This window comes from Ailuropoda melanoleuca, chromosome 13 (genome assembly GCF_002007445.2).
Source record: "Ailuropoda melanoleuca isolate Jingjing chromosome 13, ASM200744v2, whole genome shotgun sequence".
Taxonomy (NCBI): Eukaryota; Metazoa; Chordata; class Mammalia; order Carnivora; family Ursidae; genus Ailuropoda; species Ailuropoda melanoleuca.
Window position 1 is genome coordinate 4,331,697 of NC_048230.1, and position 17,010 is coordinate 4,348,706.

Consider the following 17,010-nt stretch of genomic DNA (forward strand, 5'->3'; position numbering starts at 1 on the left):
TCCGTGTGACCTGGCAGTGAGTCACGGGGTGCTGCGGCGCTCTTAGCACGACCGGCCGGGACGAGGCTCCCTGCACCACTCGCTGAGGCGGCCCCCCGGCCGGGGCGGGCCCGGTGCCGTGCGAACCCCGCAGGGTCGCCTTTGCAATCCCCGGTGCGGGGCCGCCGCCGAAGAAAGGCCTCTGGGCTGTAGGAAACGGCCGCTTAGGGAGGTCAGAGGCCAAGGGAGAGAGGCCCGCTCTCTTGGGAAAGTATTTCCTTTGTATTTATTTATGAGTGTGGTCTGGGAGTGGGGTGTGGGGGACTGACCCTTTTAAGTGTCCACCCACAGCAGCCAAGTCTGGGCGCCTTGTCTTGAGATCCTAACGTTATAGTTTCCATTTCCTGGGGTTTCTGCTTTGCCAGCTGCAGGGTGACCCATTTAAATCTGTCCCCTCTTAAAGCCACAAGACACTAGTGAGATCTATTTTAACCAAGTCCCCCAATTCACTGAAACTTTTCCGAGGCATGAGACAGCAAATCTTGAACTCACCATTGCAAACTTGGTTTACAGCCTTCATGCTAAAAGGATCGTCAAGGCTTTCTTTTTCTTTCTTTTTCTTTCTTTTTAATCTTTAAAAATCGCAAAAGTAACATGCTGGGAACAGGTTTAATCCTAGGAAGTCTATTAGGCTAAAGTGGTACTACCCCTGTTTGCCCAAACTCCATGAAAACCACAGATAAAATTTTGTAATGGATATTATAACTATGGATATATATAAAATACATATTTATTATATATAATATGTTACATAAATACAATTTAATATAAATATAAAAATTTTTTCTGTAGGAAATAAAGAGCATATGGAAAAGTAGAAGAAATATGATACATAATCCCACTATCTAAAGCCCCTAGGCCTAGATACACATACACACCCCCACCAGCTAAATATTCTCGTTGTAAAAAGTTAGAACAATATAGATGAAACACAAATCTGCTTTGACTCTTCTAAAATCCCTGTCTCTTCCCCAAAGCATACATCTTTCTATGCATATGCAAATATTGCACATACATAATGTGCATGGATATATATGCACACATATGCATAGTTTTAAAAATATATAAGTATAAAAATTATATATTATCCAGCAACTTGGTTTTTTCACTTAACAATATAGTATTGAATCTTTCCAGGTCAGTATATACAAAAATCTCCTTCGTTCTTTTAAATAACTGCCCAGTTCTATGATTTAGCTATTCCCCTAGTGACAGATCTTTATATTGACAGAATTTTGCCATCACAAACAGTGATGCAAAGATTAGCCATGTTTATCATGTGAGCCTATCTGTAAAGGTCCTATATGTGGAATTGCCCAGCCTAAGAATATGTACATTTAAATATTTTCATAGATACCACCAACTTGCCCTCCTTACACCAATTTATACTCCCAACAACACGCATGAGCTACCCTGCGTCCTATCTTCTATTCGATTGATGTTATTAATAATGGTAGGTTTTACTAAACTGTTAAGTGAACAACAGTATACCTCTGGGTTCTTTCATGTGTCTGCAAGTGTGACTGAGGCTGCATACCTGTTCGTGTCTGTTGGCCATTCGTATTTCTGCAGCTGTGATTGTGGGTGCTTAGTCTTGGCAGTAGCTACATGGGGCCTCTGGACTTCAGCCGGTGTGATTTGGCCTGACCACGTGCTCACAGAATTGCCTTCACTTCTTTGGGCTGTACTTTGCATATACAAAGGTTCTGCCCAGCATTAAGATTTTATGTGTGGACTTATTTTAGTCACACTTGGACTGCGGTACACACTTCGTGTACCTTACGCTGTCTGCTCCCATTTAGATGATAAGAATGTGCCCTGCTGCAGTTGGTACCGTTCTTGAGGACCTACTCTGGGCTAGGTGTCATATGGAGAGCTCATAGACCAATTTCATTTAGTCCCCATGTCGTATGTGGTAGGGGCTGTTATTATCCCCATTTTACAAATGGGAAAACAGAGGCACAGGGGTGTGAAGTGACTTCTGAAGATTGCATAGCTATTACCTTGGATTTGGTCCCAGGTTTGCTACCTGACATCTGGAAGCCTAAGCTCTTTCATTAGTTTCATTTATCTTTATTTAGTTAGTTTATTTTTTGAGGCGGGCGAGAGGCAGAGGGAGAGGTAGAGAGAGAATCTCAAGCAGGCTCCACACTGGACCCTGAGACGTGACCTGGACACGGGGCTCCATCTCATCACCCCAAGCTCATGATCTGAGCCAAAATCAAGAGTCAGGCACTTAACCAACTGAACCACCCAGACATCAGCATATCTTGCCCCAGATACTTTAGTATACATATCATTAACCAGACTTCAGTATTTACGGTTCTTTTTTCTTTTAAGTATTTCACGTAATGAAATGCACAAATCTTCATGTGCGCTATTTGGTAACAGTTGACAAACGTATATACCTGTCAACCCAAATCCCTATGAAGATAATGTAACATGAGCATTACTCCAGAAAGTTCCCTCATGCCCTTGTTCAGGCAATTCCCACCCCTACCCCATCCTCACCATCCAGAGGTAATCGCTGTTCTGATTTTTTTCACCGTAGGTTAGTTTTATCTATACACATCTTCCGTGGCTTACAGTGGCTTTACCTCCTGCTAAATCCATCGTAACTTGAAAGTACCCTAAGTCGAAAATGCATTTAATACACCTAACCTACCAAGCATCATAGGTTAGCCTAGCCGACCTTAAATGTGCTCGGAACACTAATATTAGCCTACAATTGGGCAATATCATCTAGCACAAAGCCTATTTTATGATCAAGTGTTGAATATCTCGTGTAATTGATTGCACACTGTACTGAAAGTGAAGACAGAATGGTATAGCATGGGTCTAGAATGGCTGGAAGTGTATCGGGTGTTTACCCTTGTGATCGCGTGGCTGACTGGGAGCTGCGTCTTGCTGCCACCGCCTAGCATCCCGAGAGAGCCTCCTACTGCATGTTGCTAGGTCAGGAAAGAATCCAAATTCATAATGTGAAATATGGGTTTTACTGAATGCAAATTGCTTTCACATATGCATGTCGTAAAGTCGAAAAATTGTTAAGTCGAACCATTATAAGGCAGGGACCATCTGTACTAGAACTCCATATAAACAGTACCATACAGTATGTGCTCTGTTGTCACAGCCTTCTTTTGCTGTTACTTGACCTAATGTGTTTGAGATTCATCCCTGTTGTCTCTATCAGTAGTTGCTCCCTTTTTCTTGTCGAGTAGTATTCCATTGTATGAATATGTAAATTGTTTACATAAGCAATAAGGCAGCTGAGTTGACCAAGTCGATTGTACTTGATTTGGGGAGCAGCAGGGTCAAGATGATGTAGGTACATACCCTAATTTATATACATACCTTTCCTCCACATAAAATTAGGAAAGGCCTCCTGGAGTGGGGTGAGGGGAGAAAGGCAGAGAAGGAGGTCAGAAAACTGTAAGGTTCCCTTCGTGGGAGAGGGTAAGAGACGAAGGGGAACCCAGAACGAAGAGTGGGGAGGTGCTGATGTCATTGCTGCTGGAGTCTTTGGACCCGAGGGCAGGAGAGGCTGAAAGGTCCAAGGTCTACAGGAAGGTGACAGAGCCCTGTGTCCGGCAGGGTGGGCCCTGAGGAGCAGAGGAGCCCCAGCACCCGCGCTGGGGGTCTCACCCTGGACATGGAGGTTGCAGGTGGCTCCAGACAGGCAGCACAGGAGAAAAGCCAGGCCACAGCCAGGCAGTTGTAGGGATGACAGTGGGGAAGGGGTACCTTGTGAGCTGTGTGCATGACTATGGCAGGACAGGGGTGACGGGGGGAGGGCTGAATTGGACTAAGTCTCCGAAGGCCCCAGAGTTGGGATGAGAGTGGTAACTTTGGCAGAAAGTTAATAAATAACCTGTGTCCACAAGAGATTTAGATATTTGGAATTTTCGAGCTAGAAGAGACCTAGATCATCCAGTCCAGCCTTGAGCAAAGTGACAGGCTCAAGGTCCCCTAGCAATTTGTTGGCAGATCCAGGCCTAGATAGCAGACCCGCTAACCTTCCCAGCCAGCAGCTACCCCCCGCCCCCATGCTGCTGCTGGGTCAGTGACTGTGTGTGGTTCCTGCCCATCGCAATGGCAGTGAGGGGCAAGCTTTTGCCAAAACAGGGATTTCCACTTCTCAGGGACCTTTCCAGCCCAAAGATTCTAGAATTCTGGGGCCTGTTTTCCGTTGATACTGCTCAGATGTCTAGCCCCCGGCAAAGAGCCAGGATTGGGTAAGGATTGCAGAGTAAGAATTGAAGACCAAAAAAACGTATCTTGGTGGGATAGCGTGGTAGGCAGTTGGGTTCTCGTGGTTGGGCTGAGGCTGAGGCCAAGAGACTCATTTGTCCCCTTCCAGTCCCCAGGGTGGGTTTCTTTCTTCATTTCCCACACAGGAGCCATCTTCTAAATCAGCTCCTTTTTTTTTTAGAGAGAAAGAGAGTGCAAGCATGGGGTAGGGTGGGTAGGTGGAGAGGAAGAGAGAGAATCTTTAAAAAAAATTTTTTTTTAAAAAGATTTTATTTATTTGACAGGGAGAGACACAGCGAGAGAGGGAACACAAGCAGGAGGAGCAGCAGAGAGAGAGGGAGAAGCAGGCTTCCCGGTGAGTGGGGAGCCCGACGTGGGGCTCAATCCCAGGACCCTGGGATCATGACCTGAGCTGAAGGCAGACACTTAACGACTGAGCCACCCAGGTGCCCCAGGTAGAGAGAATCTTTAGCAGACTCCTTGCTGAGCCTGGAGCCTGACACAGGGCTCAATCCCATGACCTGAGCTGAAATCAAGAGTTGGACGTTTAACCATCTGAGCCACCCAGGCACCCCTAAATCAGCCTTTTAAGACAATGCAGGTAGTAATGGGTGACGGCAGTGACCACCAGAAGATCCCACATGCTGGTATATGGTAGCTCTGTGCCAAACCCCATCAATATATGGGAGGAGAGAGAGACTCCCCAGGTCACAATAGAGCCCTGAAGAGAGGGTGCCTGCTGTAAGGTACTCCCCCATCCCCAAATCAGTCCAGACTCAGCTGGACAAGCCTGCCCTGGCTTCGTACTTCTTGGACCCTAGATTTCCTGTCTTCCTACTCCCAGGTACTGTGCATGGAACATTTTGAACCAAAAAGTTCAGAGGGAACTTTGTTTTACTAGGTAGAAATAGGTCAGAAGGGGCAAGGGGTGCCTGTTAGGTCCACAGGGAACTAGTAACTGGGCCAGATTCCCCACCTCTTTGGATATGCTCTACAATTAAAGATTTCTCTAGAATTGCACTGCCCAGTTCAATAAACAGTAGTTGTTGAATAGTTGAAATATAGTTAGTCTGAATTAAGATGTGCACTAAGTGTAAAAATCACACTGGATTTTGAGGACTTAATATGGAAAAGAGAATGTAAAATATCTCTATATTGTTCATGTAGATTACATGACAATATCTTGGATCTATTTATATGAAAGCATATCTTTAAAGCTAATTTCACCTGTTTCTTTTTACCTTTTTTAGTGTGGCTGCTAGAAAATTTTAAATCACACCTATGACTTGAATTGTATTTCTGTGAAGAGCACTGCTCTAGGAAGGATATACTGATCTCTCAGGAGCCACATGGGTCAGGGTCCTGGGTGGGAAGGAAGCGATTAGCCAGGCCCACCAGGACCCTTGGGAATTCCTGGCCTTGATGTCTTCCTAGGCATTGTATTGGCACTAGGGGTCCCTCTCAGTAGGTTGGGGAGCCTGAAGGGCCTTGCCTGGTCATGGCGGTGGGGTACACAGACAGGAAAGGCCTCTCCAGGGCCTTGCAAAAGGTCGTTGCTGGAAGGAGTGAGCTTGTTTGTCCTGTGTCTTGAACTCGGAGGGGGAGGCCTTCTTGGAGAGAGAAAAAATTGCACTTAATTTCTAATTAGGTGGTATGGCCTACTTCTACTCCTCGTTCCCTGCTGGTTAGAACTTGTTCCTTGGCTCGCAGCTCCACCCCCACTGGGTCTTTCTCAGTCCTGTCCCCAGTCGGGTGCACGCCGGGGTAGGAGTAGGCTGGCACTATGGGTGCAGGTGCCCCGGAGCTGGCTTGTCTCTCAGGCTGCCACAACTTTCTTCCCGAGGCTATATTTAGTTGTTGGTCTGGGGAAAAGGATATGAGTTTTTCAGGATCCTGTTTATCCAGCAGAACCCACCCCCACCTCTCAGCTGTCTGTCCTCTGTTCAGTCTGGAACTTCCCCTTCGCTCCCTGCTTCACTTGGGGCGCCAAGGTCCCAGAAAGAAAACAATATTTGCCGCCAACTAGCTGTGTGACAATTAACATATACTTAATTTCCTGCAGCCTGTTTTCTCATTTGTAGAGATAATGATACCTGCCATGAAGGGATGCTGTGGAGCTCAAACGAGTGTGTGTAACGCGGCTAGCAAGTGGAAATTATGAAATAAGTGTTGGTGCTCTGAGGTCTTCTGTCAGGCCGTGGCTAAGGCTGCTTCTGTGTCCCTTTCCTTCTTCCTTTGTGTTGAATCTTAAGTCAGGCCCCAGGTTGGCTTGATGGCCCCCTCCTGCCAAGAGGCCAGAGCTCCCAGAAGCCACCTCGGTGCACACCTATCAGGGATGAAAGGCGATGACAGACTTTGGAGTTTGCGCTTTCACAACCTTATCGAAACCTCAAGTTTCCTTATTTGTAAAATGGGGGTAATCACAGACCTTCCCGTAGCAGTGTTATGAGGATTAACTTAACAGAGCTGGTATTGTATCAAGCCGAGCACCTGGCACAGAGTAAGCCCGCTCTCAGTGAGGGGGAGCTGTGCTCATGACTTGGCCTTGTCTGGACTGGAGACACAGGAAGAGGCTCTGCTGGAATAATCTCTCTCTCTCTCTGCTTCGTTTGCAGCAGCAAGGTGGAGTACAAGGGCCCTGTGCTAAGCACCCGTGATCCTCTGGGGGTGCCACCCCTAAAAGCAGTACCCCACCATGTTTAACCTAATGAAGAAAGACAAGGACAAAGATGGCGGGCGGAAGGAGAAGAAGGAGAAGAAGGAGAAGAAGGAGCGGATGTCGGCGGCGGAGCTGCGGAGCCTGGAGGAGATGAGCCTGCGTCGCGGCTTCTTCAACCTGAACCGCTCCTCCAAGCGTGAGTCCAAGACACGCCTGGAAATCTCCAACCCCATCCCCATCAAGGTGGCCAGTGGCTCTGACCTGCACCTGACTGACATCGACTCCGACAGCAACAGGGGCAGCGTCATCCTGGACTCGGGCCACCTGAGCACCGCCAGCTCGAGCGATGACCTCAAGGGTGAAGAAGGCAGCTTCCGCGGCTCTGTGCTGCAGCGGGCGGCCAAGTTCGGCTCCCTGGCCAAGCAGAACTCGCAGATGATTGTCAAACGCTTCTCGTTCTCCCAGCGGAGCCGGGATGAGAGCGCCTCAGAAACCTCCACCCCTTCCGAGCACTCTGCGGCCCCGTCCCCGCAGGTGGAAGTGAGGACTCTCGAGGGACAGCTGGCGCAGCATTCCGGCTCAGGCCTCCCTCGGCCAGGGCCCCGGTCCCGAGTCCCTGAGCTGGTGATGAAAAGGTTCCCGGCCGACCTGCGCTTGCCCCCCGTGGTGCCCTTGCCGCCGCCCGCCCTCCGGGAGCTGGAGCTGCAGCGGAGGCCCACTGGAGACTTTGGCTTCTCCCTGCGCCGCACGACCATGCTGGATCGGGGCCCCGAGGGCCAGGTCTACCGAAGGGTGGTTCACTTCGCGGAGCCTGGCGCGGGCACCAAGGACCTGGCCCTGGGGTTGGTGCCGGGTGACCGTCTGGTGGAGATTAATGGGCACAACGTGGAGAGCAAGTCCAGGGATGAGATCGTGGAGATGATCCGGCAGTCTGGGGACAGCGTGCGGCTCAAGGTGCAACCCATTCCAGAGCTCAGCGAGCTGAGCCGGAGCTGGCTGCGGAGTGGCGACGGACCCCGCAGGGAGCCAGCTGATGTGAGTGTCCCCCTGGGAAGCTGGGCAGGAGCGGGGATTGGGAATTGTGCTTGGGTGGATGACTGGGGTACCCAGGAGCGGTGAAGTCGTGCCACTCTTTGGCCCCTGAAATAACTTACCTGGCCTGCAGGGAGGAGCCACCTTAGCAGGGGGTGGTCCCTGGTGATACAGGCTTCAGGATACAAGGGTGAAGGGTTTGGGCACCAAGTTACCTGAGCCCTCAATCGGGGCACGGAGGCTCACGCGTGTCCCTTCAGATGAGAGAGAGTCTGGACTACTAGTCCAGCCTGGCATCTGGACACAAATAGAGGATTCCCATGTTATTTAGGCATTAGATTTGAAAGAAAAAATGAATTATTTCAAATCAGGGTTGCTGTGGTACATCTGGGCTGTGCAACTGTTTTGCTAGCTCTTGGGTAAGATGACTTCAGGACTCCTCTTGCCCTTGAATGAGGAGTTGAATAGGAGGTAAGGTTGCAGAGATAAGCATGGGCCAGATCATGGAGGACCTTGTAAGTCATGACAGGAGTTCAGATTTTTGTCCCAGTGAAACAGGACCATTGTAGCGTTTGAAGCAGGGGAATGACTGGACCTGATTTATACAGATCACCTGGGCTCTAAGAGTATTTATTACCTCTCCTAGAAGAAGAAAACACTCCGGAAACGTAACAGATATCAAGCCTACAGAAATAGTATGACCCGACTATCCCTGAGACCCCAACTGTTATCCTGTCCACACAAAACAGCAGTGGAAGGGGTGACATAGGAGCAGAAGAGATTTAGATGCTATATATGAGAAGATCTCCAGGGGGACAGTGATCTCTAACCCCAGGGGTCTTTTGATAGGGTGGCTACGTATCACTTTGGAATCTTCCACCTGGAGACAGAACATGAAGGACAGGTTGGCCTCTGGCCATCCCTGTCTCCCAGCCGTGGGTTTAAGGATTGCCCGGATCTGGTCTAGGGCACAGGCTGGCCAGAACCTTTCAGCACTAAGTGACCAGCCAGATGTGTCCAAGTCAGAGGTGGGAGGAAATGCTAAGGAAGCAGGCAGAGTCCTGGTGCTCACTTTCTCCCCGGGAGGGGAAGTGGATGTTCAGATGGTGGCTCAGCCTAGCAGCATGGAGGGCCCAGAGGGCCTGGGAGCGGCAGGGTCAGAGTCTGGCAGGAAGCACTGGAGGTGGGTTCCAGATCTGCCTTTACCCAGGGCCTGGTGGAGGTCAGGTGGTTTTGCTAGTCAGGAAGGAGGGAGCCCGGTGTGGAATCCAGGGAAGGACCTCGATTCATTTGTTCCAGAAACTCACATAGAACACCTACTGTGTGTCAGTCACAAGACTAGACTGAGCTCGGGGAACCGCAGTGTAGAGGGAGTGGTCTTTATGTTAGAACCAAAGCCCATACTATATTGCCATGTCTGTCTACTTTCTCCCAGGCTAACATTATTTTTAACAGATGGAATTTTCTTTTTCAAGAATGAATCCCCTGGGGGGGGGGTTGTTGCCAGCTCCCGCTGAACCACAGCGCAGGCCTCTGTGGGGCCCTGGGCCTGGCATCCCAGATGCTATTTCGTTTTCTCTTTATAGCCTGGGGATCATCCTGGCATCTCAGATTTCTCAGCCACTCTCCCTTCCCAATGAGCTGCTGCTGCTCCATCCCTGGGGAAGGGGATGGTTCGGCTTTGGAGGCCCCGGTAGACGCCACACTACAGCTGGAGCCGGTACCTCTGAAATGCTGGCTGGCTTCAGCCCCCGTGGGGCAAGCCCAGCACTTCTTCCCCAGGCTGATGCAGAGGGGATCTGGCAGGGGACCCACAGCAAGCTCCAGCCTCGGGAGTCTCTGAGAGCCATCAGAGAACCCTGAGAAGCACAGGCTAAGCAGCCCCGCATCTTTTCCTCCCTGGCAGGTGGCAGGGACTCAGGCCTCAGCAGAGAGGAGCGGAGTGGGCCCAGCCTCCTGGCCTCCTGGGACAGACCCAGAGCTGGTGTGGGAGTGCCGCGGCCTCCACTGCAGCTCTCATCTTCCATCCCCTCCTCTTCCTCCCGCTCCCACTCCGGCTTCTTTTCTTGGCAGCCGTTCTAAGCTCAGTTCCATGCCAAGAAGAGTCTTCCCAGTTACTCGAGGCTCCTGGGCGGGGTACCCTGACAACTCTGGCCCCACGAGGACGGCTCCTGGCGGCCACCCTGCCCATCAGGTCATCCATCAACTGTGTCCACACACTGCCCATCCCCAGGGAGCTCTGAGGGAACCAGCTGGCCATCTGTTCTCTCTCTGCACACAGATGGAGACCAGGCCTCATGGCTCCTCTCTGTGACCTCTTTGGAAGGCCCCAGGGAGAGACAGCCCCTTGGGTTTCCTTCTCACAGGATGTGTGTCCAAAATGCTTGGCTCACGCTTCCATGTGTCCCTGTAGCTGCTAGCAGGGTTCCGTTGGGAGTAGGGGTGAGCCACAGTAGGGGGGTAAACAGGGAGCCCCAATAGAAATTGGGAGAAGCAGCTCTTCTTCTGCCATCTGTTCCACTCCACTCATTAAACAGACATTCGTTGAGCACCAACTGTATGCTAGATCCTGGGAGCCATAGTCCCAGCCCCTAGGAACTCATAGTCTAGCAGAAGAGATGGCCAAGTAGCAGATGATGACAGTGCTGTTTGAGAAGCTCCCCAGCGTGGGGGGCGGGGGGTTCGCAGGGAGCACAGAGGAGGGACTTGAAGTATAGCCTTGGGAGAGATCACAGGGAAAGCTGCCATCTGGGTGGGAGATGAATGCAGGGGAGACAGGAGGAAGGGGAAGGCTGTGAGAGATACATACCAAGACCTAGAGATTGGAGAGAGAATGACACATTTGGGGAGAATAAGGCTAGGGGGACAGTGCATGGGGAATGAAGATCGAGAGAAGCAGCAGAAGAGGCAAGCAGGGGACAGGTCACGAAGGCCTTTGTGAGCCAGTCGAAGAAATGGGAACTTCAACCAAAGGGCAAGAACCCGTTTAATCAGGGAGTGATAGGAACAGATACTAGAAAATCTGTCTGGCTGCTCGTGGAGAATGCTTTTGGATGTAGCAAGGGCAGCCATGGGGAAAATAGTGAGGGCCCTGTCTTTGTCATCCTAGTGGAATGGAGGTCTGTACTTGGGTAGAGCAGTGGAGATGGGGAGAGATTTCAGACGTGACTGACTGGTGTGTGGGATGGAGGAGAGGAGGGCCAAGTGGGATGCCAGCTTTGCAGGAAGTTGCTAAGTTCCTTCCTTGGCTCCTCAGGGGAAGTGTCTTAGGGTATCTGGTTTTGGATCAGTTGCTCTTAAATTGTCTGAAGGCAAAGCATTCCCTGAGTCTGGTGAGATGAAAGGGGGTGTTGGTACAGACAAGGATCTTAAAACCCCAGTTGGATCAAAATGCCTTTCTCCCGCTCCATGAATCTGAGTGGGAAAGTCAAGGGCCCACTGAGAAGGACGAGGGCCTGGGAGAGAGGAGAGCCAGTCAGTCCTCTCTGTTTGTATCCTCAGCGGGCCCATCGCAGGGAGTAGGGCTGTAGGATGTTTCTGCTACGCTCAGAAAAGCTAGCTCACCTGGCTAATGTGGTTGTCCTCCTGCCACCAGGAGCCTGGAGGAGCTGCCAGCAGGGGAGCTCCACCCAAAAGCACTGCTTCCCTGAGCTTCCGCGGTTGTGGTGGGAGGGGCGAGGTGGGGGTTTCCAAGAAGGCACCCACTCCCTGCCCATCAGGCCTGCTTTCCTGGGCTCTGTGGAGCTGTCAGGCCTTTCCCGGAGATCTGTGATACAGTTTCTTCTCCCTTTGGACCGTGGGGCTTGGACTCAAAGGCTCTAGGGCTATGAGGTTCCTTGAGGGGTTGTCATGTCTGTGTAAACCACCCGCTTATGTAGACTTGTGTAAACCACCTTTCATAGATTTCCATAGGTAGTAAATGCCTAGGAAGATGATTAGTACCTTTCCCTCTGCCCCGTCTCTAAAGCCCTCCAGGGAAGGTCATTTTGCTGCTTCCTTAATTAACCCATCCTGATGTGCTTTCCCATTGTTGCTCCTGGTAAGGTTTTCTTTCTAAGGGGAACGTGTGATGCTTTTGTTCCGACCCTTTCCCTGTAGCCCTGTGTTCAGAGACACCCAGCTGAAGGAAGGGCTGGGATGCCGGGTGCTCCCTACATTTTCCCAGCATCTCAGGCCTGCAGATGGGACACCAGTGGCCTGAAAGGAGACTGGCAGGTTGGGGTTGCCTGCATTGAGAAGGGCAGGGGCCCCTATGCCAGGAAGCCCTAGACCCCTGGACAGAAGCTGTATGAGCCTCATCAACCTTGTCCCCAGGACCCTGGGACTTACAGGAGTGGGACCTGCAGGATACCAAGGAGAGATGGAAGACTGTCCTGTTCCAGGTCTGCTGGGCCATCTTCTGAGCAATAGGCCGTCCCTGGGGCTTCTGGTGGTGGTGAGCTGCTGGGTGCTGCCTGGGCTCGGTGTTCTAGAACACCTCTGTTCCTGATGTTTCTCTAGAGGATCTTCGGAGGGGTTTTGGGGTTTTGTTTGTTTGAAACAAAATTCTGACTTCATTTTGTGCCAAAGCTTTAGGCACTTCTGACATCAGTCTCACCAAGTTGAGAGCTCGGCTTGCGGCCTCAGAGTAGAACCCAAACTCAGTTGTTTTGGTGATGAGGTGGCCGGTGGGTAGGTGTCAAGGGCATGAGAGCTGGTGGATGAAAGGTCTTTGAGAGCATTTGGGGGGTTCTCTATCCTGGATTAGTGGGGTGTATGGGACCAGCAGGATAGCGTGGTGGACAGGGTCATTTCTATTCCGCTAGGTCTCCCTTCTCCATCCTCAGAGGCACACTCTGCCCTCTTCCCGATGAGCCGCTGGACGAACTGCAGCCCGAGAGTGCCCTGGCCACCCAGTCTGTGGGTGGTGGGCACGGTGCCCAGGCCACATTGAACTGGGTGTGGGTACATGTCATGGTCATTGGTTGTTTTTGCAGGCACTCCTTGGAGCCCTGGTGTGGGGGCAGGGCCTTGGTTTGAGGTGGCCTGCACTGGCCCCTTCTGGCCCTGGCCAGAGCGCCCGCCCCCCGCCCCCAGGGCCCACACTGCTACCCCTGGCCACCCCAGTCCTCACTCCCTTCTAATCTCTTATTTACGTTGAAATGGTTCTGGAAAATACCAGATATGCAAACACCCAGACTGGGGGGGGTGGGTGAGGAGTGGGGCGAAGGGGGGTGTGTGGCGGGTGGGAACACAAGTATTTTAAAAATGCTGCAGATCTCTACAGCGTTTCCCAGAAACCACAAGCACGCGGTCCGCCTGCCAGCAGCGCTCCCGCCACCCCAACACCGCTGAGCTGAGCGGCTGGCCTCTCCTCGCTGGAGCCGGAGGTGGAGAGCAGCGTCGGCGGGGGTGGGGGCTGGTGACCCAGCTTGGGAAGGGGCTCCTCGGCCGCAGGGGCTGCCTGGCGCCTCCATTGTCAGTCCTGGGCAGCGGGTACAGATGAGCCCCAGGCTTCCTGCAGCACTGTGGGCGCCCACCGTGCCAGACGGCGTTGAGGAGGACTGGAGTCTTCAAGGCTCCCCGCCTCCTGCTGTGCAGTTTGGCGGGGGGCAGCTCAGAGTCCTGCGTGGTGTTTGGCAGCCGCTTCTGTTCTGTTAAATACAGGAGACAGTGTCGGCAAAGCTTATTTTTTCAGTTGTTGTCTCTAGTTTGGTTGGGAAACTATTTCCCTAGACCGGGGTCCCCACTGTGGCTGCCTCAATCTCCCGCCACAGGTCCCTCAGAATCAGCACATGACATGCTTCCCGGGCACGGCTCCGGCCTGCCGCTTTGCGCGGACTCAGGGGCAGGGAAGCAGGTGGGGCGTTGCCCCAGGATTCTGTACGGCGCCCAGGGTGGCACATGGCACATGCGTGCTCCCTAGGTGGTGTTTCATGGATCTGGTAAAGACTTAGTCGAGCAGAAGCGCTGTGGGAGCAGGGCACAAGAGGTGAAAGCTGTGCGTGGGGGGGATCACGGCAAGCGTGCCCTGTACGTTAGGCACTGCTCTAGCTGTTTCACGTATACGAACTCATTTCATGGGCCTAGCAACCCTTTGAAATAGGTGGTGTCATCATCTTTATTTCACAGATGAGGATAGCGGGTCACAGAGAGCTTAAGGGTAAATCTGTGGCCGAAGGTTTCAAGGCTATTTAAAGGAACTTGTCGGGAGTTGAACTTCGGGCTTCAGCTCCTTGTCCTTCACGAGTGTGCTGTACCGGGGCGGGAACACGGTATCCGCGCATCCTTATGAATCCACGGGGCGGCCCGGGGCCTAGGTCCTTCTGAGTCCTGCTGCCCCTATCGGCCTCTCCTCCAGAAGGGAAGGGGAAGCAAGGAAGGACTGGCCGTTCTTGCACTTGCTCTGTGGATGGGGAGCCCACGTGGCAGCAGGTGGGACCTGGGAGAGGGACCGGGAAGCATGGCCAGGAAAGCCTTAGGAAAAGAAGCAGCATCTGTCTCCGCAGTGTTTGGAGGTGGTCCCTTGGGAGCGGTGCAGGGGCACACTTTGCCCCTTACACGTCTCCCCGGCTAGGCCCTGGAGGGCGAGGACGGTGCCCCTGGACTGTTTGGCCCTTACTGTCATGCTAGTACAGACCTCTGCAGTGCTTGGCGTGGCAGGAGCCCCAGAGAGTCACCTCTGACTGAGAACAGGTCCTCTTCTGTCACATGGGGGCTGCACACTGTTGCTTCTTCGTGCACACTGTGGGGAAAAGGTGAGGAGCACAGGCCTAGCAGAGGGCCTTGCAGGGAGTGGGTGTGCAACGAAGAGTTCTCCTTGGCTTCTGCCATTGAGTCCCTGCTATTCCTTACGTCTGTCATGCTTTTCCTTGCCCATCCTCATGCCCTGATACGCACTGGCCCCAGTTTGAATGTCACTTCCTTGGAGAAGCCTTCCCTGACCCTCTGAGTCATCCCCTTCTCCTTCACACATTCATCAAGATTGTTTTAGGTTATCTTATTTCTCCAGTCCTGAGGGCTTCATGATAGTTGTTGGATGTTTGCTGAAGGAAAGAAGATGGTTCTCTGGTCAAGAACTGGTTTCCCATTCTCTCTTCATGGTTTTCCTCATTTACCTCACTTTTGGTTCCTAGAACCCACCCCACCTCCCAACGCGCCTTGGTGACTTGTCTGCAATACATGTCCCACCTTCACCCCTGACTCTGCTTCTGTGCCTGGGCACTCGGCAGCCCCCACAGGAATGGAGGAGACGTGGGCTCTAGTCATCCAGGAGCAGATGGCCTGCCTCCTGGCCCCACACTGGTGTCTTTGGGATGGCACCGGGCTTGGGTGAGAAGCAGATTTGGGGTTATACGGGGTCACACAGTGTGCAGTCCAGCAGACCTGGGAGCAATGTGCTTGTCGTCCTGGGTGCGGGTCTCTGAGGGAAGAGGATGTGGCCCAGCAAGGCTCACGGCTCCCTCTTTCCTTCCGCTGCTCTCCTGCTCTGCCTGCGTGCTGGAATGTCAGCAGGCTGGGAATTTTCACAGCGAGGATTTTTCCCAGTCAGAGCAACAGATTCCAGCTGGAGCCCGGGGACAGCTCCCACATGGGCAGGGGCTGCCAGAGAGGACCAGGGTACATGCTAGGGCACCCCAACTGCTGAGGCCCCACTCCCATCCTCCACGGGAAATGCAAACATCTGTCTCTCCTGGGTCAGGCAGAACCTGGGCTTCTGGCTCTGTGGAGCTCAGGAGAGGCAGTGGGAGGCCTTGGGCACCAGAAACTCCCCCTCAGTGAAGAAAGAACAGGGCTGGCCATATCCCACAGGCCTCACTACCCCCCACCCCCACCCACCATGAGTGAGTCAGGAAGAGGAGCTGCCTTGGATTCCAACCTCAGGTGCGGCTGTGGCTGCCAGACCCAGGTTCTCTGGCCTGTGGGGGCCGCCCAGTCTTGGCAGGAGGTGGCCCTGCTGAGTTTGTCACACTAATCTGTCCCCTCTCAATGGGCCCCATAATGTCTCCAGGCCTGGTTCCCTCTCTTAGTGACCCTTCCGGCCTCTGTGCCCTTTGCCCCTTGATCTCAGTTCTGCTGGCCCCTCCCTTCCACTCCCATTTCTGCAAGGAGCTGACTCACTTCCTCTGTCCCTCCCCAGTTTCTCTCACTGCCAGGCCCTATGGCGTACAGGGTACCCACGGGGGGCGGGGGAGATTTCTCACAGGGTGCTTCCTAGGCTCTTTTTCTTGGCAGTAAGACTGAGGCTGCCCCTGGCTCTGAGCAGAAGAGGGCTGGGAGATGGGGGGTGGAGGGGCATGGCTCTGGGCTGTAGGAAGGGCCAGATGTGAATGGCCCTGGAGCCTTGGCACAAGCAAGGTGGGATGTCAGGAAGCCTTGAAGAGCACCTGCCCCATGTCACCCTGTTGGCTCGGTTCTGTGGAGGAGAAAGGCTGAAGATGCCATCCCTGTGACCAGGAGGGCTGTGCTTTCCCTAGAACAGAAGACATCTGCAAAGAGATAGATCTCAGCCGAGGTGGCATGGGCTAGAGGCCAAGCAGTGACAGCACTGTCAGGCAGCATGAGACAGTCATGACTCTCCGTGACAGCCAGTTTCATGCCCAGCGTCATCTCCTCATGGAGAAAGTGTCTACAGATTCCAGCGGCGCCTTCCAGGGCCAGGGTGAGGAGCCCGGTCTGCTACTGTCTCCCCGCTGGTTCTTCCTGCTGGGAGCCCTCTTCCTGCCTCTCTTGGCCCCTGCCTCTCTCATCTGTGGACTGCCCTGGTTGCAGAGCCCATTGCAGAAGCTGGCTTAGAACAATGGAAGGTTTCCTCCCCAAGTGGCTAGCATCATCTGGCTTGCCCTCCTTGGAGCCATCCAGGCTGGGGAAGCCTGAGGGCCTGGCACTTCCGGCACCGGGGACTCAGCTAGTGCTGGGCCTGGCACAGCCTGGGATCCTCCCCACAGGCAGCCTAGGTTACCCAAAGGGCACAGGCACCGGGTAAGGTCAAGTCCCCAACTCACTTGGCCATGCATCAAGTTCAATAGATGCTGAAAGGAGACGGGGCC

At 52.8% G+C, this 17,010-nt stretch overlaps 1 protein-coding gene across 14 annotated transcripts in view; it reads left to right on the top strand.

Moving 5' to 3' along the window:
• Positions 1-4,574: 4,574 nt before the first annotated feature.
• Positions 4,575-17,010, top strand: part of MYO18A (myosin XVIIIA) — an 84,869-nt gene continuing 72,433 nt past the window's right edge. For 9 of the 14 annotated variants that reach the window (XM_034641160.1, XM_034641152.1, XM_034641153.1 and 6 more), the window contains exons 1-2: positions 4,575-4,645; positions 6,906-7,984. In XM_034641160.1, coding sequence (XP_034497051.1) covers positions 6,986-7,984 — 999 coding nt within the window. In that variant the 5' untranslated portion in view covers positions 4,575-4,645; positions 6,906-6,985. The remainder of the gene's footprint in view (positions 4,646-6,905; positions 7,985-17,010) is intronic. The other 5 variants (XM_034641164.1, XM_034641166.1, XM_034641165.1 and 2 more) reach the window with 3 other exon arrangements.